At 35.8% G+C, this 25,806-nt stretch overlaps 2 protein-coding genes across 3 annotated transcripts; both read right to left on the bottom strand.

Moving 5' to 3' along the window:
- Window positions 1-9,324: 9,324 nt before the first annotated feature.
- LOC107764538 (uncharacterized) lies at window positions 9,325-11,861 on the bottom strand. 2 transcript variants are annotated; one of them, XM_075254192.1, is made up of 4 exons: window positions 11,628-11,861; window positions 9,939-10,139; window positions 9,799-9,857; window positions 9,325-9,635 (listed from the first exon to the last, which is right to left on the bottom strand). In XM_075254192.1, the coding sequence occupies exons 1-3, from the start codon at window positions 11,736-11,738 to the stop codon at window positions 9,804-9,806; spliced, it is 366 nt and encodes a 121-aa protein (XP_075110293.1). In that variant the 5' UTR covers window positions 11,739-11,861; the 3' UTR covers window positions 9,325-9,635; window positions 9,799-9,803. The 2 variants fall into 2 exon arrangements, with proteins under 2 accessions (XP_075110293.1, XP_016438614.1); XM_016583128.2 differs by lacking the exon at window positions 9,799-9,857.
- Window positions 11,862-13,183: 1,322 nt separating this feature from the next.
- Window positions 13,184-19,032, bottom strand: LOC107764539 (uncharacterized). Its single transcript, XM_075252708.1, has 10 exons — window positions 18,906-19,032; window positions 17,194-17,366; window positions 16,832-17,013; window positions 16,111-16,725; window positions 15,933-16,010; window positions 14,850-15,461; window positions 14,280-14,356; window positions 13,855-13,956; window positions 13,496-13,682; window positions 13,184-13,400 (listed from the first exon to the last, which is right to left on the bottom strand). The coding sequence occupies exons 2-10, from the start codon at window positions 17,363-17,365 to the stop codon at window positions 13,302-13,304; spliced, it is 2,124 nt and encodes a 707-aa protein (XP_075108809.1). The 5' UTR covers window position 17,366; window positions 18,906-19,032; the 3' UTR covers window positions 13,184-13,301.
- Window positions 19,033-25,806: the final 6,774 nt, after the last annotated feature.

Here is a 25,806-nt window from a genome sequence, read left to right as displayed (position 1 = left end):
ATGGCCAGCTTGTCTTGTTCACCATCAGACTCACTTTCTTCTTCGCCACTCCATTCCTCATCTTCAAAAACTCTAACTTGTTTTCTTTTCACTATAGACCTTGTCCTCTTGGCCAATAAAGGTTCAGCAGCCTTAGACACAGATGAAGACTTCTTGGAAGAAGTCTTGGACTTTTTGGGCTTGGGGATCTGAACCTCCATTGTTGTATGGTCCTCCTGATGGACCTGTTCCACCTCCTCAACATCAACAGCTTCAGAATCTGCAACCTTACCTTTTCCAAAAGGTCTACTAGGGTCTCTTCAGTTGATGAACCAGGTTCATCTCCCTATGAGCTTAGATTAACTAGCCCTTCAGCAGCCTCCCCTAAACCGCTTCCCCCTAACTTCTTGCCACTTTACATTTTCCTATGTAGCCCCACAAACAGCATGTACAAGCAATCATTTTCTCTTTCTCCTCACATCACCACATTCACCCTCTCTCTCCTTTTCTTTTTCAAATTTCTTTTTACCTCCACTCCTTCCTAACTCAGGTAATTCCACATCCCTGATAGGCCCAACCAAAATAACCCTATTTTCTAAATTTTTAGCTAAAGAAGAACTTACCTTAGAAGGGGATTCTTGAGCCTTCTCAGAGTTAGAAGACCCAGGTCCTCCCCCCTCACTAGCAGATTTGAACGAATCAAAATCTTGGGCCTGACTTGCTTTTAATTTCTCATTCAATTTCTTTGAAAGAGAACTGGATGCCACTGTTTTACGAGCAAGCATTTTTACTCCTTCACCTGGGTTGGGGAGTCGTGCTAGGTGGAGGAGGGGTAGATGAATACGAGGGAGTAGGCTGTGGAGGAGTTTCAGGGTTGTCTTGTGGGTTCGTCATTATAGCTGATTTCTTGAGAGAATTGGTGAGTTAAACCTTTGGAGAAGAAAGCAATTGTGAGTGAAGAAGATTTTTGACGATTTTGAATTATGAGGGTGGCAGGAGGTAATAATGAGTATTTAAAGGGAACGAGTCATTTAATGGATAACGGTAGCTTTAGCAGTCAATTCGAGGTCTAATCAACCTGAAATTGCAGGGTGAACGAACGGTTATACTTCCCTATATTTTAGGCATTTTTTGTGGTTAGAATTCTAATGAGGATGAAACTAGTTCAAAAACAAACGGATAGGATTTTCTAATGTGTTGAATGATGGTAGGACTCTGCTCATGATTTAAATATTTATATTTCTAATTGTGCAGGGTATAGAAAACATACCTTGGCATTTAGAAGAACTAATAATGATGAACCAGGTTCTTCATTTAAAATTCTTTTGATCATGCCTCAATTTACCACAATAGAGAAAATTTTGTTAGAGATCAGTGAGTCATATTAACATATGCCACAAGAGTATACTATTTATAGTATGAAGCTAGTAAAAATTAATCTAGATATTTACACAAATTCCAGATTTCCTAGCCAAATTTTTTTTTTCATTTTTTTTTCACATTTTTTTTCATTGTGCATTCTGAGCTGGTCCCATTAGGTGATCTTAATCATCCCTAATGCTAACTTGTTCCTTTCAAAGCTTTTTCTACTCAGTGCTTTAAGATGTCAACAATTTGTTTTTCAGTAGCACAGAATTCTATGGTGATCAATCTTTTCTCATAGTTATCCCTTAAGAAGTAATGTCTAACATCTATGTGCTTAGTCCTCTTATGATGAACTGGGTTCTTTGTCATACTTATAGCACTAATGTTATTACAAAAGATAGGAATGCAACCAACTTCAATGCCAAAATCTATCAGCTGCTGTTTGATCCATAACAATTGAGCACAACAAGAGGCAGCAACAACATATTCAGCCTCACCAGTGGATAAGGCCACTGAATTCTACTTTTTAGTGGCCCATGATACAAGACATGATCCAAGAAAATGAGTCATACCTGAGGTGCTCTTCCTATTCACAAGGAAACATGCATAATCAGCATCAACATATCTCACTAGATTAAAATTACTATCTTTAGGGTACCAAAAACAAAGATCAGTAGTGCCTTTCAAATATCTCAGTATCCTTTTGACAGCTGTCAAGTGAGATTTCTTAGGATTTGCCTGAAAATGAGCACAAAGCCCTACAATGAAAACTATGTCAGGTCTGCTAGCAGTAAGATACAAAAGTGAACCAATCATACCCCTATACAACTTCTGATCAACAGATGAACCAGGTTCATCTATGTCTAATTTAGTAGTTGTTGCAATGGGTGTGTCTATTTCCTTTGATTCATCCATTTTAAACTTTTTAATCAACTCTTTTGCATATTTCTACTGATGGATCATGGTTCCATTTGGGTTTTGTTTGATTTTTAAGCCTAAGAAAAAGTTAAGCTCTCCCATCACACTCATTTCAAACTCACTCTCCATTAATTTGGCAAAATCTTTACGTCGTTTGTCCGTGGTTGCCCCAAAAATTATGTCATCAACATATATTTGTACTACAAAAAGATCCTTACCTTTTTCCCTCAGGAATAGAGTATTGTCAATTTTACCTCTCTTGTAGCCATGTTCAAGTAGGAATTTGGACAGTCGTTCATACCATGCTCTAGGAGCCTGCTTGAGTCCATAGAGAGCCTTGTCTAATTTTTACACATGTTCGTTCCGGACACTCCTTGCTCTCAAACCCTGGAGGTTGTTTGACAAGCACTTCTTCTTTTAGGTAGCCATTCAGGAAAGCACTTTTGACATTCATCTGATGAAGAGTGAATTCCATGTGTGCTGCAAATGCTATGAGGAGTCTTGTTGCCTCCAACCTTGCAACTGGAGCAAAGGTCTCATCATAATCTATGCCATCCTCTTGGCTATAATCTTGGACCACCAGTCTTGCCTTGTTCCTTGTAACTGTTCCATCTTCATCAAGCTTGTTTCTGAAGACCCATTTAGTGCCAATTACTGATCTATCCATGGGTCTTGGAACTAGATGCCAAACTTGACTCTCTCAAACTTATTGAGTTCATATTGCATTGCATTTACCCAATCTGCATCCTGCAGAGTCTCAACAACATTTTTAGGTTCAATAAGAGAAAAGAAATCATCAAAATCACACATATTCTTTAATTGTGATCTAGTTTTAACTCTAGATGTTTGATCAGTAATTATGTTCTCAATGGGATGAGAACTTTGATACTTGTAAGGTTTCACAACCAACTAGTTTCTTCTTGATGTTTCTTCCATGTTCTGTTGCTGAGGAACATGGTCATGGACAAGTTCCATTAGGGGATTGGTTTCAGTTCTTCTTTGTTTAGTTCCCCATGTCAGGTTGCCCTGTATGGAAGAACCTGTTCCATCACCTGTTCCTTCTTTTGGTGCATCTTTAGCTTGAGCTGTGACTTTATTCAATTCCTTTACCAGCCCAATAGCTTCATCTTCGTATTCTTGTCTCTTAGAAAGAATGTTAGTTTCATCAAAAACTGCATGTACACTTTCTTCTACACACAAAGTTCTTTTATTGTACACTTTATAAGCTTTGCTATGTGAAGAATATCCCAAGAATACTCCCTTATCTCACTTTTGGGATCAAACTTACCTAGGGAGTCCTTTCCATTATTGTGCACAAAACACTTGCATCCAAATGCCCTAAGATGGGATATATTTGGTTTTCTACCTTTAAGTAACTCATAGAGAGTCTTCTCTACAAGAGATCTAGTCATGCATCTATTAATAAAGTAACATGCAGTATTTACAGCCTCTTCCCAGAAGCTATGAGGCAGTTTACTAGAAAGAAGCATAGTCCTAACCATATCTTTAAGAGTCTTATTCTTTCTTTCAACTACTGCATTTTGTTGAGGAGTCCTAGGGGCAGAGAAATTATGATCTATACCATGCTCATCACAAAATTCAGCAAACTTAGCATTTTCAAATTCAGTTCCATGATCAGACCTGATTGATGCAAGTTGATTACCTAGTTGTTTCTAAATTTTTCTAACAAGGCAGTAAACACGTCAAATGTTTCATCCTTAGATGTTAAAAACAGTACCCAAGTAAACCTAGAATAATCATCAACAAGTACCATCACATATTTCTTACCACCTATGCTTAATGTTCTCATTGGACCACAAAGATCTATATGAACCAGTTCCATCATCCTGGTTGTGCTTACCATTTTCTTGCTTTTAAAAGATGATCTTACCTGCTTCTCCCTTGCACAGGCCTCACAAACTTTATCTTCCTTGAAATTGATGTTAGGTAACCCTATCACCAGGTCCTTGGAGACTAATTTGTTGAGTTGATTCGGAATTGCATGACCAAGTCTTTTGTGCCACATGAGGGGATCATTGTCCAACACACTCAAGAAAGTGAGTTCATTTTCTGAAAGAGTAGATAAATCTACAATGTAAATATTGTTAACTCTTTTTTCCTGCAAAACAATCTTGTCAGTGGTAAGATTAATCACAAAGCATTTAGTAGAGGTAAATGCTACAAAGTTACCTCTGTCACATATTTGTGATACACTGATTAGGCTATATTTCAAGCAATCTATCAAGTAGACATTCTCAATGGAATGTGAGTCTGTCCTACCTACCTTTCCAACCCTAATGATCTCATCTTTCTTTCCATTTTCAAAGGAGACATTACCTCTTTTTAGATCCTCAAGTGAAAGGAACTGGTTCTTGCTTCTAGTCATATGCTTTGAGCAGCCACTATCCATATATCATATTTGGCTACTTCCATTCACTTGGACCTGCAAAACGAAATCAGGGGTTAGTCTTAGGAACCCAAACTAGTTTGGGTCCCTTTCTATAGGCAAAGGGGAGAATTAAATTCCTTTTGGCCCATCTAGGCAGCCTATTTTTCTCTTGAACAAAGGTTTTATTCTTTTGACTGGCCTTTTCTTTTGCATTGCATTCACTTTTGTAATGACCAGTCTTGCCACAGTGTGTGCAGATTTTATTTTTAGAAAGTGTGATGTATTTGCTTTTGGGATCCCACTTAGGTGCTGGGGTCCCATAGCCAAGTCCTTTCTTGTTTCTACTGTGGTGCTCTTGTAGCCAGGATAGTGCATCAGAGGACTTATTCCATTTGCAAGTTCTATCTACTTCATGCTTCACCTTGCCTAGATCTTCTTTTAGGACTCTTATCTGCTCATTTTTCTTGTACAACTCATCCTTCATCTTTACTAGATTTTCTTCTAAGGTGAGATGTGTGTGATCAACTTTCTTCTTACTTGTTCCTAATTTCAGTTTTAAATTTTCAGAGCTAAGTTCTAAGACACTGGTGTCAAGTTCAAGAACCTGGTTCTTCAACTCAACATTTTTACTGTCACCCTCACTAGCCCTAGATTCTAGATTTTTGCACTTGGCTTTTAAGATCACACTCTCCCTAGACAACTGTTCCTTCTCATTGTTTATTACGTCAGACTCATCGATGAAGTCTAGCAATAATTCAGATAACCTTTCTTTAGAAAAAAAATTAATTTTGTCTTTGAGATAAATTACACTTACCTCTTGTTCATAATTTGATTCTCCAATAGCCATAAATGCTTGTTCATCTCCAACTTCATCTTCTGAATCCTCATCTGATGTTTCTCCCCAAGCAGCAACCATAGCCCTTGTTGATCCTTTGTTATTTTTGGGTTGAACCTGTTCCTTCTTCCTGTTCCTTCGTTAAGCCCTTTCCTTCTTCCATTCAATTTCCCACTGAGGACAATTCTTGATCATGTGGTCAGTCTTGCCACATTTGTAGCAGCCTTCATTGGTCTGTTTCTCAGGAGCCCTTGGTTTGTTGAAGGTTGTACCTCTTGAAGAACCCTTTACTCTCATCAGGTACTTCTTGAAATCCCTTGTGATCATGACCATTTCATCATCCTCTAGATCTTCTCCTTCAGCTATTTTGAGAGTCAGACTCCTTTCCTTCTTGGGTGCATCCATTTTCATGGTTTGCCTTCTCAGTTCATAAGCAGTGAGATTTCCAATTAGTTCATCCAACTTGAGAGTAGCAATGTTCTTTGATTCTTGAATAACAGTGATTTTGCTTTCCCAAGTTACTGATAAGACCCTTGTCAAGATTTTCTCAACCTTGTCTTCTTCAAGGATAATTCTTCCAAGAGATTTAATTTCATTTGTTAGTGTTATGAACTTTGTGTACATATCCTGGATAATTTCTCCTTCCTTCATGGTGAAATTCTCATATTGAGAATATAACAGTGTTCTTCTTGATCTCTTTACTTGAGGAGTTCCTTCATGGGCCACTTGTAAAGTGTCTCATATCTCCTTAGCAGTGGTACATCTTTGAATCCTGCTGTACTCGTATGGACCTAGTCCACACACAAGCCATTTCTTGGCCTTGACATTCTTTTCCCATTTCTTCAAATCTTCAGCAATGCAGTCAGCTCTTGTCTTTGGCACGTCCACTCCTTCAGCATTGTTCTTTGTAGTAGCCATGGGACCATCAATGACTATGTCCCAGAGTTCATAGTCTTCTCCTATGATGTGGTCTATCATCCTGTTCTTCCACCAAGAATAGTACTGACCATTAAAGAATGGGAGCATAGTAGTGGATTGCCCTTCCCAGTTTCCAAGTAGTGCACTCATCTTGATCTGTTCCTAAGGTGTTAGCCTCTTCAAGGATAACCTGCTCTGATACTAATTGATGTTTTATACTTCAATACCACAAAAGGGAGGAGGGGAGGGGGATGATTTGTGTGATGCTCGTATGGACCTAGTCCACATACAAGCCATTTCTTGGCCTTGACATTCTTTTCCCATTTCTTCAAATCTTCAGCAATGCAGTCAGCTCTTGTCTTTGGCACGTCCACTCCTTCAACATTGTTCTTTGTAGTAGCCATGGGACCATCAATGACTATGTCCCAGAGTTCATAGTCTTCTCCTATGATGTGGTCTATCATCCTGTTCTTCCACCAAGAATAGTACTGACCATTAAAGAGGGAGCATAGTAGTGGATTGCCCTTCCCAGTTTCCAAGTAGTGCACTCATCTTGATCTGTTCCTAAGGTGTTAGCCTCTTCAAGGATAACCTGCTCTGATATCAACTGATGTTTTAACTTCAATACCATACAAGAGGGGGAGGGGGAGGGGGAGTGATTTGTGTGGTACCCAATTTTCGCTTAACTTGATTATAGAAGGACCTGGTTCTTCTATGTGTTCCAACTACTGCTGTTTGCGGAATAATTAGTAAGAAAAATAAAGAACATAGAAATTTTTACGTGGAAAACACCTGGTTCAAAAGGTAAAAAAACCACGACCTATTACTCAGTAGGATTTTCCCAAACTTCCACTAAAATCACTGGGCCAAAAATTGCATTTACAAAAACTCTTTTGTAAACCTAGGATTAACTCTAATCTTGTTGTGACACACAGCGTCAACTGTTGCGACAATTTCAAGTTAACTCTAACTTGAACACTCTAAGTACCTAATACAATTGCTTCTATAAAAGCTGAAAGGTACAATGTAAAATCACCTACTACAATCGAACTAGAATAAAAGATTAGACACTTGGAACTGGTTCTTCTATCTTGTTCAAGTAGCTTCAGGATTGCACGCTTGAATCGCACGTAAATTGCTTAATTGCCTTGCTATTTTGCTAATTCACGTTTAACTTCTGCTTATGTGCATTACCTGTAAAAGAGAACAATACTGATATTTAAGGAGTTAGTAATTAGAGATTGACTGGGATACAGATGCTAATCTTCTATGGTAGAAAAGTTCTACTTGATCTCATACTCTAATTCTATCCTTTTCCTAAACTGTGTTCTCTTCGTGTAAGGAGTCTTTCTCTCTTTATCCAATATGCAACCTTTTCGATCAGATCAGGAGATATTACTTCTGATAAGTTAGATTTATCTCCGTCACATGCATTTCACATGTTTGGGTTGATCACGACTGTACTTCACAAGATGAACCTGGTCCATATTTGAGTTCCTTTTGTCAGTCTTCAAAACTTCACATTTACTTAGGCCAACAGTCTTTTTTCATCTTCTTGAGTCGAGGGTCTATCGAAAACAACATCTCTACTCCTCAGGAGTAGGGGGTAAGGTCGACGTACACACTATCATACTCATACCCTATGGGTAAAAGAGAAAAGCGATTTAATCATTTGCTTTAATAATAAACATCAGAAAGATTTTATTTATTTTTGGATTAATGCGAGACATCGATTCGATTTATTTTATTAAGCACATATTACTACTACCTCGATTCGATTTATTTTATTAAGCACATATTACTACTACCTCTGTCCTGGAATCACAGGATAAGTACAAGAATATAATTTTGTGCAAACGTACAGTATAAGAAAGCTTTTTCCTTCCGTGAAGGACATGATCCGTGATAGGAAGGTGTGGATGCCGAAGATTAGGATAGTAGGTTAGGTAGTCTAGATTATTCATATCGGTAGTATTAGTACATACTCTCGCATTTGGTTGGTAGTAGGCTTATTTGAGTACCTGTCGTTTTTTTTCATTTCGATCATCTTACTATCTTGTTATGTATGCTGCTTTTACATGGTTTTTCGGTGTTGACCCATCTTGTTTTCTTGTTATTATTGTGGTACCTATTCTTGCCTCAGCCGAAGGTCTATTGGAAATCGCATCTCTACCTCCTCAAGGTAGGGTTAAAGTCTGCGTACACACTACCCTCCCCAGACCCCACTATGTGGGATTATACTGGGTATGTTGTATTCCTTGTTACTTTATGGTTTAGCAAAACTTCGCACTTTCACAAAACAACGTTAACCATAGGGCACAAATATACGTGAAGCTGCAAACTTCAGCGTTCCTAAAGCAAAAAGATTTAGCGCTATTGCCAAATACAACTAAATAATTTGTGCTAAGACGTGAATAAGGGAGCTTAAAATATGTGTAACATCGAATAATCTCCCTCAGCAAAAAGTTATAATTAGTTGAAAATTACCCAAGCAATCAACACATTGAGCTTTGAGAAGATTTAGACTGTCCCAAGACTTCGAAGCCTGATTTGACATCTCTTTGCAAAAGATATAAATAAAATAAAAAACAACAAAAGATACTACGACAATTAGAGCTAATAAATTTATCATGAGATAAATGAATGCATTGAAAGACGAAGCTAACAAGAAATAGCACAATACCAAGTTCGTGAAATGTGTGAAACAAATCTGCTAATGATTGAGTCATAGTTTAAAAAGCAGATTATGGAGCCTTCATGACAAACGTAAGAGGATAAGAAAACCAAGTCTAGGCAATCCTCGGTAGGCATGCAAACAAAATGAGGCAGAGAAATGAGAAAATACGGATGAAACAAGAACATGCACACATGTGAGCATCTTACACGATGAACAAAATAATCTCAGCGATGACAACATGAGTTGCTTTAGTTCCAAGAAACAATTTATTCCTTTAAAGATATCATGTCATTGCATAAGAGTGCTGATAGCTCGAACCTTCTATTCAAGACAACGTTTCCAAGATCAAATATAGGGCTTAGAAGCAGGATAATTCCATCGGTCACAACAAGGACCAGACATTCATCATTCCAAGTTACAAGAAAAGATATAGTATCAAGTTACTTGGCAAATACAGATCCAAGCACATACATACAGTTCATAAGTGGCTCAAAGATGACCAATTGTGAAATAGAAATTCAGAAGGTAGATCCATTCCAGCCAAAGAAGGAACCCTAAAAAAAAAGAGCAACAGTCATCAGTCTTGTCAGATTTAAAAGGACAAAATACTATATGACCGACACCCCTAAAGTAGAACACTATATTCACAAATATTTAAGGAATCAGAAAAGTATAAAACTTCTCCTCGTGTTCTTAGACGGTGAAAAGTTTAATTACATGATCTAGCACTGGTGTAAAGCATGCAGACATTGTGCACATTCTTGACTTTGGTGGGCCTAAACAAACAGGAAGAATGCAATGAGAGAGATGCGGATAGTTTACCCATCCTTGAAATATTAAGAAGCCAAGCACATTACCTTAGTATCATAGAATTTCAGGAAAAATCGAGATTTGGGGATAGACAATTTAGTCTCAAGTATGCCAGCAATTGCAGCACTGAGCTTCTTGTTAACATCAGCATTTAAGCCCCCAATCGAGACCAACTCACCATAGGCAGCTGGTTGTTCTGTACCCCCAAAAGACATGGGAACCGATCCCTTCAACACAATCATGACATACTGCACAATGAAAGCAATCTTAATGTACTACCAGAGAAACCATCCGAATTAGAAAACGCCACTAGAACATGTCAATTGAGCTTCTGTATAGAGTACAAGGCAAAACCATAGAGTGAAGCTACTTGCTTAAGTATTCATCCACGAATGAATTTGATACAAATAGGCCATTACTTTCTACTTAGTTAGATTTAATAATTCATCAAACGCCAGAGACTGATTCTCTCGTAAAACTATCTTTGAGAAACACCAGCAAAACAGCTCTTTTTTCCTCCTCAGTCAATATCTAACATTCCAATGCTTATTATTGGTCTCCCCTCGACCAACAGTTTTTCTCGGTAACATCAATACTTTTCTCCTCTCAATTTTAGGGGCTCTTCCGCTCTTGAAGTTCATTGTCAGTCAAATACATAATAGGGTTGATTGATTTGATGGATAGAACTGAGAGGAAAGGAATGAACAAGAAATATAGTGCATTAGAAGTCAAACTAATCTATTTACTCATGTTTCCAAGCTACTCTTTCCTTTCCATCCTAAATAATAGAACTTAGATAGGATTGTTTAGCATATTGCAAATAATTTTGGTTATTAAAGATGTTAAGGTTGCCCTTTCTGATCCTTGATTTTCATTCTGTAAGACAGATGTGCAGTGAACAAAAAATGACAAGTTAGCCGGAGTAAGAATCATGAAACTGGAGTCAAAACATTTGGTAAACAATCTCAAGCAACTAACAAACGCGCATTGTGCCAAAACATGAGCATTCAATTTGGGGAAAACAGTATTTTCCAAACCTACAAGCTTAGGTTGTACATTGAGACAAAACTTTGATCAATCTCCAACAAAAAAAATATCAAAACATAGTAACCTTGATAAGGTTCATAGGGTTTTCTATTGCAATGGGAAACAAATTCATGTATGCAATAACAACTAATTGGGAGTTACGTTTTAGTCATGTTTGTACATTTACTTTAGATTCACTATTGGCTGTCTATTCGTCCATCTATAGGAAATGTAGAGAATGTCTAGTGCTACAACAACAACAACCAAAGACTCAGTGTAATCCCACAAGTGGAGTAGGGTGTATGCAGATCTTGCCCCTACTTGATAAGGCAGACAGACTGTTTTCGGTAGACACTCGGCTCAGAATTTCTAGTGCTAGAGAACCTTAAATACTGGACTGAGACGAGTTACATCGTCGACCGCAACTAGCTTTGGATTGAGGCAATGTTGTTGTACAGTACTCTTTATGTAATTTTATATTACTGTTTTATTTGGATCGTGACATAAAGTGTACAAGTAACTTAAGCACACAGAACGACACCCAATAAAATACACACATATAAGTTAACATCAGTGTATATTTGTAACTGTGCAGGCATTTCAAGGCTAAAAAAAAAGCGATCTAAAGTAAAATAGTACTAAAATTTAACATTTGTGCATCTATGTAATTGAATTTAGATGAAAATAGGAAAGGAGTAAAGTGAACATACGGCCTCTGGTTTGCCGATGAGTTTGGCAACAGAAGAGGTAGCTTCAGAAAGAATAGAGGAAGTATCAACTCCCTCCAAATTCACGTTTGTCGAAATGTTAAGGCACGGCATTTTTCCTCTCTGTTCTCGACCAGTGCTGTGAAACCCTCAAAATTAGCTTCGAATCTTTCACAATGCCTATTTTTCTCCACCAAATAAAAAGATTGGGTGTTTTGTGTTTGTACCCTAAAGTACTGACCTTCCGCACTTTGCTTCATTTCTTTAATAAACCCCCTAGCTTCTTTAGTTTCAGAATTTTTCCCCGAGGTTTTACTTTGTAACATTAACCTCCCTTATATAGTTTATAATAGTGTTATATTTACCTCCCTTAATTTGATTTCATTTTAACAAGTTCGTTTACCTATTCATCACTAATACAAAAATAAGAAAAAATCATCTTAACTTTTTGGCTTGTGCTAGAATTTGATCTCTGCTCTCTTATTATTCATTCTATTCTTTTTCTTCTTTAGTTCTTTAACAATTATTATTTCAGGAAAGTAGTAAATTTTCCATTGAATATGAATAATTGTAACAATAAAAAATTAAAATTTAGACCCCTTTTGTCACATTTGACTTGATATTTTTCTTGTTGATCGGAAAAAGATTGATACCTTTGTATGTGCTCTTTTTAGTAATTGACATGATTAGTGTGGCCTCATTATAAGGGTACTTTTGGTAGTTTTTATATACTCCTATTAAAAATGACGTAATGAAATCATTCTTTATTTCCTAAGCTATGTCCCTAGTTTAATGATGCCAAACAAATTGAAACTGAAGAGTACTTTTTACGTTATCTTCAGTTTATAAATTTCTTATTAAATGCTAGAAGTCTTATCTAAATGTGGATATTTGAAATGAGTTGGTAAAAAGAATAGAATCCTACAGAATTAGCTTCTCTTCTTCCTTACCCTAGTAATCCCTGAAAACTTTGTTATTTCATCCTAATGAGAAAAAGAAAATTAAAGATTTTAGTCTTGGAAAGCATAATAGACATCTTAGTGAAGGAGAGACTAAAATACAATCATGTAAAACCTTAGGAGACACTAACATATACAGCAAGCCCGACAAGTAAAACTCTTCTCTTTAATTGTTAATTTGACTGTGAAAAAAGTCTATTAAAGTCCAGCCAATGTTATCTTCTCCTTTCTTTGCATTCTTCTAAATCTCTAGTCACATAAAGCAGCCCCCATCGCCACAAATATTTCAAAATTTTGGACACACTCTTTATGTTTAAGTATATGTGATCATAAGCAGATAGAAATGACAAATTATTGGATCATCAAAATCCCCTAAAACTCAACTTTTTACCCTGATTTCATGCTAGGCAACAAATTTAAGGGTGCAAAAACATCTAAGTGTTGTGCACAAGTTTTAACTTAGAAGGAAGTTGCAGAAAACTATCTGCGTTGCAGCAATACTACTTCAAACTATACCATAATTGTCAATAAGTTTCAACATTCTGTTTTCTGTACAGAGAAAAGAAGTCAAGGAATAGGAATTAGTTACTTTCTAATGTTCCATAAATGCTACTACTAAGCATTAACCATATTCATTATACCAAAACAGCAGATATTGACCTTTCTTGAACAAAGAGTGCCCAAGATGAGACAGCATGAATGCTTAAGAAGGCATAGTTCAGCATTCCTCCGAAACTACAGCAGAGGAAAAACACCTTTTTCCGACAGCCCTCGAGGTAGTTGTTTGCCAACCTTGATCCTCCTTGTAACATTCAATCTGCAATCACAAAAAGGAGCGTTGGCTACCAGAACCGAAACCTGTATATAATGAAGCTAAGCATAACAAAAACAATGAAATAAATAACTATATACCGTGTCTATTATTTCATTATCAGATTTAACCCCTCCGATTACATAAATGGACTCCTTTAGAACAGCAGCTGCTGAATACCCCCTAGAACAGTTCATTGGTTCCCCAATCATCCATGTTCCACGACGGGGATCATATATCTCAATGCTCGGCACCATTTGATACCCATCATGGCCACCAAGTGCATATCTGAAATGACGCTAAAAGTGAATAACAAGAAGAAATTCAACCCAAATAAAGGTTGCGGGCAATGCCTAATAAACCCCCCTAGTAACTCTTCAGATAAAATACTTCTATTCTTGAGGACATAACTCAGTACCAAAGATATACAATCCAAAAAAGTTATAAAAGGACAACATACAACTTTCCCCTCAAAGCAACCAACGCATGAGATCCTCTTTTCGTGCTCATACTCTCAATTTTTGTCCAAGAATGTTCTCTGGGGTCAAATCTTTCAGCAGTCCTGAGGTAATAGCTAATAAGAAAGATGTTACAAGAGAACACAGCAGAAAACTAAAAATAGACTCGACTACTTTCACACATGCAGATAATCCTCCTGTTTATATGAAATAAAAGAGCTGTTGCAGATTTCTATTAAAACATCTCGATGCAGTTAGCACTAAAATGGACCACATGTTGGAAAACAACAAGCAACTCTCCTTTCTCAGGGAAAGATCAAAGAGAATTGCAATTCAATGATTGGAGAAATAACGCCCAAATGTCAAGCTTCTTGGGCACATATACATTATAAAGAAAGAAAAGAACAGCAATTCAGCAATAACTTACGCCAAATAATTGTTTCCATCAAATCCACCAACAGCATATAGTGCACCATTAAGTTCTGCTGCTGCAAGAGCAAATCGCTGCAGATGTACATGCATGGTAGACATTCATGTCAGAGGAGATAGTTTAGCACTTGTAGCAAGAAAATGGAGATACAAATGGATGCTACTTAAGAGACATAGTCCAAGAAAAAAAAAGAAAACTAAGCAAATGGAAGCCCGGACAAGAAAGAGACAACATATTGTCTTTAGTTAGCCAGTAATGAGACGAATTCAGTTGGCCATTGTGGTAAAATAATTGCTAAACAACACATCATTTCATTTTGCAATTTTTCCCCTCAACTCTTTAAGGTTTCCTCACTTGTTTATTTCTTCATATTACCTGAATACTACTAAAGGATTGAACAACGTAGAGACAAAAGAACTTCCATGGAAAAATGAAGATAAATGACCACACTAAAGACTTGCTACAAAAATTAAGAGGATGAGAATAATATCCAAGGGTAATGCACATAAGCTGTCGCATTGCAATTAACTTTTACTGTTGCCAAAGTGAGCAAGGAATAGAATAAACCTTCTGCCACATGGATCGTGTAGAAATCCATCGACCTACTTGAGGATCATACATTTCAACTTGTGAAAAGCTTTCAATTCCATTTCCACCGCCAACTGCAAAGATCTTGTCCTTTAAAGCAGCTCCAGATAAGCTACCTTTTTTCTCATTCAAACAAGGGTGCACAGTCCACTTATTATCAGCGGGGTTATATGATTCAACTTCACAAGAAGAGAGTGACATCAGTATCAGCAACTTAAGAGAAAGGGGGTGGGGAAAGGAGGGTATGTGAAGGAAGGGACTACTAGCATTACCTCCGTTGGACCACAAGCTTCCACATCTGCCACCAAATACATAAATTTCTCTACTCAGGTTTGCAAGTGCGAAAAACGATCGAACTGAATTCATTGGCTTAAGTGACTTGAAGACATCATTTAAAGGAGAGTATGAGTCGAAGGCCGATAACCACGATACACCATCATATCCTCCAGCTAGGATGATTGACTCATCATTCAGATGTGCTACATCATCTGAATCAACCACATTTTCACCAGCATGTGTACGCAAAGGATTTGAGGACTCCAACATCAAGCATTTATTTTTTAACAGTTTAATTTCTTCTTGTATATCAGCCTACATTCCATGTGGAGACAAGGGAATAAGAAAGGACAAAAACACTATGATTATCTGGTTTTTACTTCTACAGCAGACGCAACATAAATTCAAGTATGAACGTGTTGATTCATGAAGAGTAACAGAACAGACACCATATGCAATATGAAAAAATATCAAGTTCCTTTTCGAATTTGGATGACTACCTACTAATGATCTCTGACAGTCCTGAACGTGTTGCATAATTCCTTTATATCACCTATCGATTCTTTTGACATAAGAATTTTTTGTGTTGCAGTTTTCATTCCAACACCCTTTCCTCTCCAAGCAGACATAAAACAAAAAGAAAGAGGAAAATGCTATATTTTTTACCATCCTTCCAAGATGTCTAAAATATAGAAAATTCTCTAGCCTAGACCACTGAAAAAGTGATTTTAGCGTGAAACAGATGTGTCACCATAAAACTGAGATTGCAAAAAGATAAGGTTTTACCAGCTTCTGCTCCAGACCACCCATCTTTTTATGTTGCTCTTCGTTAAAAGCTATTAGTTCCTCCATTCCTTGAAGCAGCTACACTAAGAGAGAAAGCTGAGTCACATAGAACAAATGTACAACAGAAATGCTGTCATGCATGATGAAAAGAAGCACATATTACGCAAAGATGAAGAACCTGAACTACAAAAGAAGGATAAACAGCCGAGTCACAGGAGCTTTCTTCATTCTTCTCTTCTCCAGGAAGCCGTGCTTTCCGAAAAGCTGCTTTGCCAATGCTTACATCATTTACAGGGTTACCTAGCACTTCGTTGGTTCTTTCCTCTGCATGTCCATTTGTAGGGGCCCCTGAACATTCACGCTCAAGAACTAATTCTCTGAGTTTCTTGTATATAAAATCCTTCTCATCTAGTGCAGCGTGAAAATCAAGTGGTGACTCCAACTGCAGAACACTGCCCTTTGAACAAGGAGAAATGTCTCCGGCACCGAACTTCCTGTTCACATCAACGGAACTGGACGACTTATTTTCCAAGACTTGTGGCTCAAAAGATCCATTATCCGCTATCATGACATTTTCAGGTAGATCTTGGATTATATTTCCCCAGTTTGCTGAGTTATACAGTGTTTTACTTGGAGCAATTGCAAGAGATGCCAGTTTGGAGATCAATTTATTAGATTGAACATGATCTAGCTCAAACCAGAAATGGTTCTGACTATAATAGTTATCCAATATTATTGGTTTAAACTGATTTTCTGGCAGTGGTTGACACTGCAGACGGACACGTATCTGAACCTTCAAAAGAAACAGCAAAGTTTCAGTATAAGAATCCCTACTAGGATATTACCAGGCAAGCATCAACAAAAGCAGATAAAGCTAAGAAGAAAACATGATATAAAACCTGTGCAGGATATCGTGTTTTTTCATAACCATCTGATGTCCAAGAATATGGATTGATATGCATTTGACCAGAGCTTACTGCCTCGAAGATTCCATGGATCTTCCTATCGTTGTAGTTGAACAAGAACAGTGGCAAACCAGGATGTACATTTTTCACATATAAAAAGTGTTCAACAGGCAAACCTGTCAAAGATTTTAAATGCTTATAATTGAGTAAAGGATGACAAAATGAAACAAGTAAATAAAGTAATAATCAACTCTCACATGATAGTTAAAAGACATTAAAAACTGTGCTCAAACGTATATTATGCCTCTGCACACAATTGTCTTAATAGGCCAAAATATTAAGGCCGAATAACTGACCAAATAGTTGATTTTCAAGGCATTCTTTCATTGTAGAGCTCGTGCAGCCAAATACAACACCCCCAAGTTGATCTATCATCAAATTCCTAAAACCTCGAGCATTCTTTGCCAGGTATGGTGATGAAGGTGCTGAGTAAGGTACGAACATATGCATTCTTCTCGGTGCTCCCATCCTGAAAAATCCGTACGGACAAAACAAAATCATCATGACTGAAAAAGAAAAACGTCAGCCACGAAAACATTCACTAACCTAAAAATTGATGCAAGTTGTACTAATGTAATAGGATGGTGATAGCAATAAAACACTCAAAGGCACTCACAGTAGGATTTTACCTATAAAAATGTTTTGATCTATATTACTTCTCATTCAGTTTCTAAAGACATATTACACATCAGAAATTTAAGAAATCTGTGTCCAAATTCGCATCAAAAGTTAAATGCAATTGGGACAACGGGGTAACGTAGAGATCTTTCCTCTTCAATCATCCCTGACGCTAGCTCCCCCCCCCCCCCAAATCTAAAGGAAAGAAAAGAAAAAAGGAAAAAAATAATCTCATTGGATGAAATTAATATCCATAGAATCTAACCTAAAACCAAATGAGAAATAAAGGGAGTTACATCAAATGATTCATTAAAAATTCGCAAAAAGAAGGAAACTGAGATGATCACATAGCAAAATCGGCAAATAACCCCACGTCACAAATTTAAAAGGAAATAACTGGTCAAATGAACAAATTTCATCTTTAAGAATGTACTTTAGCAACCAGTTCAATGATTGAAGTTAACGACGACCAAATGTAACTATACAAATCAAAGTGTAACTATATAGGAAACGAATTTACACATACATCCAGATGAATGAAGTGGAGTCAGGGAGGCGAAAGAACCTAGAAGTGGAAAAATGTTGAGAGTTGCCAATTGAGATTGAGAGAATTTCGACTTCAAAGAGTTTAAATTCTATGCATTGATATTTTAAAAATATTTACACTGGGCCAGTTATTAGGTAATTACATGTAAATCTCTTGATATGTATTACTCCTAATTGGGTAATCCGATATAAATGGTAAGCAACCTGCTATCACACATTAACGTTCACTGATATTATCTTTTAGGGGCGGCAGTAGTGTATTGTTTACTGGTTCGGTCGAATTCAGTAGCTTTTGCTTAGACCCAGTTTTATATTAGAAAATCCATTGAATATATATAAATATTTAATTGCAAACCCAGTAATTAAACGAGCTATGAGTTTACTGACAAGTTCAGAACCCATAAACTTCAAATCCTGGCTCTGCCTCTAGTATCTTTGCACAATCCGTGTATGTAACTTAAATCCAAAAGAAAAAAAGAGAGTGAAATTTAACCACATTGGATGAATTATTATACGACGAACTAAGCCCTAAAATCAAACTACAAATACTTGTACTGAGTCTAAAATTCTTCTGCAAAAGTAAATTCAATAAAAAAAATCGTAAAATGAAGGAAACCGAGATGATCACATGCATAGCAAAATCGGCCAATAAAAATATAAATTGAAATGCAATGAACAATTTTCTTGTTCAACAAGAAAATATTTGAGCTGCCAAATCAGGATCAACGGTAATTAATTACCAGAACCAAATGCAACAATACAACAGAAGTGAGATTATATAATGCGGAAATGAATTTATACATACGTATAGATGAAGTAAAGTGAAAATTAAAGGTTAAAGAACCTGGCAATGAGTAAATTTCAAGAGCTGAGAATTGTTGAGAATTGAGAGAGTTTGGACTTCAAATGAGAGAAAGTGTAAAAAAGAAAGAGGCGCGAAATGGCCTTCCCAGGTACTTGACATATAGTTGATGAATGAAAGAAGGCAACAACAACCTGACCCCACTGTACTTTTCTTTTTATTTCGCATGTTATATTTTATATTTTATATTTTATTTATTTTTAAACATTATAAAATATTCTACGGACTTATACTCACATTTTTCTATTATATGGAATTATTATAAGAAAATATATTTTTTATTACCACTTACATTTTAAAATTTTCTTTTTTTGTGTCGAGGGTCTACCGGAAACATATCTCGACCTTCTCAAGGTAGGGCTAAAATATGTATACACACATCCCTCCGCATACCCAACTTGTGGTTTTTTTTTTATATTTATATTTTAAATTTAAATGATGTTTCTCTTTTATCAAATTAATTTTTCAATCATTTATGGAATTGAAAATACAATTCAAAAGCAATTTTTATAGGTTTTTAAATATAGACATATTTGTCGATTTATATTTATTCTTAACCCACTAATTTTATAAATGATGAGTATTTGTTTCTCTAACCTCTGAAATGTAAGTTTAGATTTAAGTAGGGGCTAGCACCATCATAAATTCACAATGTAACAAAAAATTATCTACATTTCATGCCTACATGGGAGTAATTTCCCTCAATTCATGATTAAGCCAAGATAAATTAATATAATTTGGTACAGTGATAGAATGTGAAAGTGTTTTATTTTTCCCAACCAGCATAATGGGAGATGTAACCATTGTATTTATGTGAAATTTATAAATTACTACCATTAATAAAGTGCTTTAGAAAATTCAAATACTGGTAATGAGTAAGTCAACTTGTATTGAAAAAAGTCCAATATAATGCCTTAACAATGAAAATTAGGAAAGTCTTTTATTTTTCTTTTTGACGTTTCTATTTTATTTTATTATTTGCTTCTAGCTTTTGTTGCTGGAAACTACAATAATAATCTCAATAACACAAAAGATTAAATTTGTAAATTTTGTTGCTATTGTTGTAAAATATAGGGGAGAGACAGATCCTTCTAAGTGTATAGTTTTGATTAAGGAATATCAATGAACCGATTATTGCATGAATTGGACCTCACAAGGATGGTCAAGGGAATGCATATAGCAGTACCGTGGAATATGTCCAGCTAAGGTTGCAGTGAAACAAGTTTTTTGTGTATGCAAATGCAAAGCCTTTTGTCTTAGTTATATAACACTCGTTTTATTTAAACGTAGTAAATTATTTGACACCCTTTCACCAATAAATTATGTTATAAAACTTTAACAACTTTCACAAATTCAAATTCATTTATAACTCTTCTTTCAATTAAATTTGAGAAATTTCCTATCTTCTTATTTCTAATAAACTTAGATATAAATGTGTTCTAAATGCCCCACCCAAGTCAAGAAACTATGCCAAAGGTCCCAATAAATCATAATTCGAGATTCCAAAATTTTCAACCACGAAATGCTCGATTTTTGCTTTGGTTATAGGTGTATCCAACCTACTATTAAAGATATGGTAGGAAAACAATAATAGAACAACACAATACACCTAATGAAGAATCTCAAACCAATAAGCTATATCTAAAAATCGAAGCGGATCGAGTTCAGCTCGAAAGATTTCGAATAAAAGTAAATATAAAGTATTGAGTGTGAGCATGTGATTTTTGCCCTATGTGAAATACTCCTATAAAAATAAAGAAAATAGATTTTTTTCAAATTATTTGCAATTTTATAGGATTTTTGCAGAATTTTTTATTAATTGTTTGCATTTTTGTGCATGTTTAATTTTATTAAAATCATGAAAAATATCAAAAATACCATGCATTGCATTGAGATTTTATTTTCATATTTTAGGATTAATTAGTTAATTAATTGCTTTATTAAGATGAAAATCACAAAAAATGGCTCATTGTTACATTTTAGCTTTTAATTTTAGATTAGTAATTTTTCTCTTTTAATTTAGGATCAACTAATTTTTATAAATATTAGAATTAGATAATTAGCTTAATATTACAATTTAGATTAATTTAGGAATTTGATTTAGAATTTTTAATTAAAGAAAATATAGAAAAAGAAATAAGAAAAGAATTTGGAAAAAGAGAATTAATTAGGCCAATTTTAATGCTCAATCCGTCCAAACCCAGCCCAATCCTTTCAAAAACCTGGTCCACCCTTGATAAACCAAACGGCGTCGTTTCTTGGTTTCAATCCCAGCCGTTGATCTCCCATGATCTAATAGTTGGGAGCTGATTGTCCCTTCTGTATATTACTGTCCAAACAGCCCTTCCCCCTAACCCCAAAAATACATCTCAGTCTCTCATCTCTCTTATTGGACCAAACCCTACCCGCCCTTATATCCCACGCCGCCTCCGCCGTGGTCCGCCGACCGGAAATCGTCTCACGGCAGCGGACCACCTCCAACCCCTACCAAATTAACACCCTATAACCACCTTTCCCTCCCATTTCCAAATTCCCAAATCATTTCCCTCAAATATCTCTCAAATCACTCGAATCTTAGATATAAGATTCACAGAAAACCTAATCTTTTCCCTTTTGATTTTTCGGCCAGTTTCTGGGATTTTTGAACCTAAGACTTCTATTAATCAACTGTTCTTGTTAAGAACAATTGATTAATGGTCGTCCAAGTCCGCTTTCCCTTCTTAGATTTGGTCAGATTCGTAGCTAATCCATTCCTGTAATGAGCTTAGGTAATTCTTCTTACTTTTCTGTTATTTTCGTTTTGGTTTTCTTTTCCTTCTTCATGTTCAATTTCTTATCTAGCCGCATGATTTAGGTTTTTCTCTTTTCTTTAACTGTTAGTTTGTTTGCTTACATTTGTTCATTAGAGTAACTGAAGCATGTTAAATTTCATCATTTGAAGTTCAACTTTAATATGCTTAAGTTCAAGTTTAATAAGGCTTAATGTTTTAGGTTTTGATAAATTGTTTTGTTCTGTTTTTTCTTTTGTGTTTGTTTCTCTTTTATATTTGTTTCAATGTTAGTTAAGTTGACTAGAATAATGTTAAGAGTTAATTGACCACCTATTTGGCCGATTTCTGGTTAATTAAGAACACTTTAGCCTTAGTTGATTAATATAGCTGATTTATAGTCTTCTTTGCATAGGCATTCTGCTTTATTTAGTATTTGTCTTGTTACAAGTTAAATGCATTATTTTTTAGGATTAGTTGGTTAAAACTTGTCAATTAGGTTTAAACCTTAGAATTGAAACATAGGCTTTAGTTTAATTTCAGAAATAAAGGCTAAATACCCTAGGGCTACAAATTAAAGCAAGTTTAGGAAAACCTAATCACTTTGCTGTTTCTAGAAGGTCCTAAAAAGATTTCTAGAATCACAATATGATCAAATTTGTTTAGAATTGAAATATCTAGTAATTAAAAGTGTAAAATTGGATTTTTACATAGGATAAATATCAGAAGGTTCTAGTATTTTGGACAGCTGCCCCCATTTTTAGCAAAAGATGCTGAAATTGGGTGGGAAAAAGGACATACAACTGTCAAAGATGCTATACTATTCTGAAATTTCAGAATTTAGGTTAGAATATTCCATTTTTGATGCCATCGATCATCATATTTTGACCCTAAATTTCAGAATACAAAGATAAATCCCCTGAAACTTCCATGTCCTTAAAACTTCAGCTTTATAGCTAGATTTATAGGTTAGTTTTCATGATGTTCTGATTTTCTGGAAAGTTTGAGTGTTGTTTCCTGGTTTTCTGGGCTGTGATTTTACTGCTGCTATTTGGGTTTTGGTGGCTACTAAACTTCAAATCTGTTGTTCATTTGTTCTGTGGCTGGTTTTTGCTGTTTAAGAGATCTATTTCTCCTAGTCTAGTCTATTTTGCTGTAATCAGGTATTTGCCTTGAATCCAAGATTCAGTTTTAGCATGAATAAGTTGATAGCTTTTATATGTTCTATGAAGTCTTGATCCTCTCTCATCATGTGTTGGTTTCTTTGCATCTAGCATGTTTTAGTAAACCTTGTTTCATTTAAACTCATGAGTGTTCTTCTGTTATTTGATGTGTTGACATGAAAAGAGCAAGAGTCCATGGCCTTATTATGTGACTGTTTGAACTAGTGTGTCCATTTTACAACTATGAGCCTATTTCTGAGTTATACTGAACCTAAACCTTGCTTACTAAAGTTGTTTTGCTTCTTTCTTTCTGTCTGCTTTGCTATTTAGTTGGTAATATACTATTAAATGGAATCCCACAAGTACTGAAACCTGTATTTTGTTTTCTGTTGTTTTGTATGTGAGTGGCAATAAGGAAAAGAAGCCTCAAGGCTGGAATTAAATGTTAGCTTGTAAGAAACAGCTCTATAGCTGATTTCTTGCAAGTTGAAGTTAGTTTGAAGGATTTTATAACAACTGAGAGGTTCAGAATTAGGAAGAAATGTCATTTTTTATCTTATCTTAAAACTATTCTTTGTTTAGACATATAGTTGTATTTAGAAGCATATTGTAAATTGGTGGACTGACAGTAGTAAATGGACTGTCGGAACGTTTTAATATCAAATTTTGATTATGTTTGATTATTAGTTTAGGTTCATAACAGTATGATTTCTTTGTAATAAGCATAGCCTATTATCGCAGAACTGTTTGAATGTAACACAAGTTGGGCCAAACTTGCAACAAGGCCCAATATGGGAATCACCTGAGCAAGTTGGGGCCTAGGCGAATGGGCATGGGAGTTAAGCCCATCAATTTAACCCTTAGTTATAAAGTTTCTCTTGTGAATTCCAGTATAAATACATGTCTTTTATGTATTGCAAATCATAGTAGTATAATTAATTTTCAAACTTGAATTGTATTTTGATTTTCTAGATTCTGATTTTCCTACTTAAAAGTAAATTGAGTTACAACTCTTGCAAACATGTAGTATGGCTTAAAATGTAAAGGCAGATAGGCCCAAGCAGTAAACCTTTGCGATTGGGCCCACCTAATATAAGCCCAATGTGGGAAGACTTGGTCAAAACACGGACTGGGCAATGGCCCTTAAGTCTCTTTCGTTTTGGGCTAAATTTTGAGCCCAACAGAGCTTCACTGCTGGTTTGGCCTTGACCAAATAACTTAATGAGCTACTGCTGGCCCAACTCCCCTTATCCAAACCATGATTAAAGGCCCAATACCTATATCCCAAAGCATGTATATAATTAATAGCTTTTTATTGAATTTCAAATTAGATTTAAATAGGGGCATCCTTAGTATGCTTTAGTGAAATACAAATCTTTTAAAATAAATCGAGGCGTGCCATTCATAATTGAATCACCTAATCTATGGCCCTCACATTAATATTATAAATTAGTGCAGAAAACATCTTGAACATTTGTAGTTTTCTTTAGGCGCGTTTATAATAAAATCATCATAACTACGGATACGGTTCCCGTGACGTAGTTGTGATACTTAATCTCCAAATCCGGGGTACATTTATGTGACCCGACCACAACCTCTAATAACTTTAATAAATTAAACATGTTGTACATCGTGGGTACGATTTCCGTGACATGATTCGCAATGCGTATCAAACAAACAAGTGTACGACAATCGTAACTTATTCCAGAATAATTCCATAAAATAACCAAAAACGGTTGAATAAAAATTAAAAGCGGTTAGAAAGTTAAAAATGCACACTAGGTTTGAAACATGTAGTAAATCAGTTAATTAGGCCAATATTAATAGTTAAGCGGTGGTGCTCGAACAATAAAATCTAGTAATACATAACACCTTCTCCCGGGTTAACAGAATTTCTTACCTAGTTTTTTGATTTTCCAAACTTTTAAATAAAGCCAATTTTCCTCGATTTGGGATTTAAAATAAACCGGTGACTTGAGACACCATAAATATCTCAAGTGGTGACTCTGAAAATAAATAAAATAATTCCATTTCGAATAATGTCACTCTAATTGGAAAAACTTCCTTGTATACCCCCTCGGATGGTAAAAAGGAGGTGTGACAGCTCTGGCGACTCCGCTGGGGAACATAACTCAGAACTTTTGGTTTAGGGTTCAAGAATTCGAGCTTAGAATAACTTTTATAATTGGATTCTACTTATTATTTGATTGTTTATTACATGTTTGGGCCTAATGTGCTAAATGCCGCATTTTACTGCTTTGATATTATTTGAACAGTATATAAACTGCTGCGAAACCCTTCTCTTCTCATCTTCGGGGAAGTGCACGCTGGTGTGACTTCTTTTCTGTTAGTGTCGTACCCTAATTTAGAAAGAGGTTCGGACAAGTTACAAAGTCGGATGGCCTTTTGGTTCTCAGTACGTAGCCCCCTCTCGGCTCGAGTTGTCCGTTCGGGTACACCAAGTCTAGAACAATACACCCAGGTTTTAAACCTAGAATAACTCAACCGCATGCCGGATCCCTAGTAGGAACGCTTGTTTGCATCATGTGCATTTGACTTTGGGGACTCAACACAAGGGTTGGTTCCGTCTCGAATAGGTGTACTCAAAAATCAAAAGACCATCCTGATGCATTTTACGTGCTACTTGTACCATTATTTGCTTCGATTTGCATGTTGACCGGTTTCTAAAATAGAGAGAAAAATTGGAAAAAATCAAATTGAGGTATGAGAGAGATAATTACCCTCTTTTGAAAAATTTGGTGTCCAAAATATACCGAAACTCTACCAAAATTTTGAAGAAAAAAAAGAGAGAGAGAAGAAAAGAAAGAAAAGAAAAGGAAAATAGTTCAAAAAAAATATTTCATGTTTTTCTATTGCGTCAAAATTGCCCAAACTACGCGAGTTTGATTCTCACCAAATGTGGGATATATAGGCAACCCTCATCGGGTTCAG

This window comes from Nicotiana tabacum, chromosome 5, assembly GCF_000715075.1.
Source record: "Nicotiana tabacum cultivar K326 chromosome 5, ASM71507v2, whole genome shotgun sequence".
Lineage (NCBI taxonomy): Eukaryota > Viridiplantae > Streptophyta > Magnoliopsida > Solanales > Solanaceae > Nicotiana > Nicotiana tabacum.
This window is presented reverse-complemented; position numbering and strand designations above follow the sequence as displayed.

Coding starts and splice junctions, on each gene's coding strand:
- LOC107764538 (XM_075254192.1), bottom strand. CDS start 11,738: ATGCCGTGCCTTAACATTTCGACAAACGTGAATTTGGAGGGAGTTGAT. Junction 10,140..11,627: donor TCATCGGCAAACCAGAGGCC/GTATGTTCACTT, acceptor TTCATTGTGCAG/TATGTCATGATTGTGTTGAA. Junction 9,858..9,938: donor TGAAATTCTATGATACTAAG/GTAATGTGCTTG, acceptor CTGTTTGTTTAG/GCCCACCAAAGTCAAGAATG.
- LOC107764539 (XM_075252708.1), bottom strand. CDS start 17,365: ATGGGAGCACCGAGAAGAATGCATATGTTCGTACCTTACTCAGCACCT. Junction 16,011..16,110: donor ATCCTTCTTTTGTAGTTCAG/GTTCTTCATCTT, acceptor CTCTTAGTGTAG/CTGCTTCAAGGAATGGAGGA. Junction 13,401..13,495: donor ATAATGAAATAATAGACACG/GTATATAGTTAT, acceptor TTGTGATTGCAG/ATTGAATGTTACAAGGAGGA.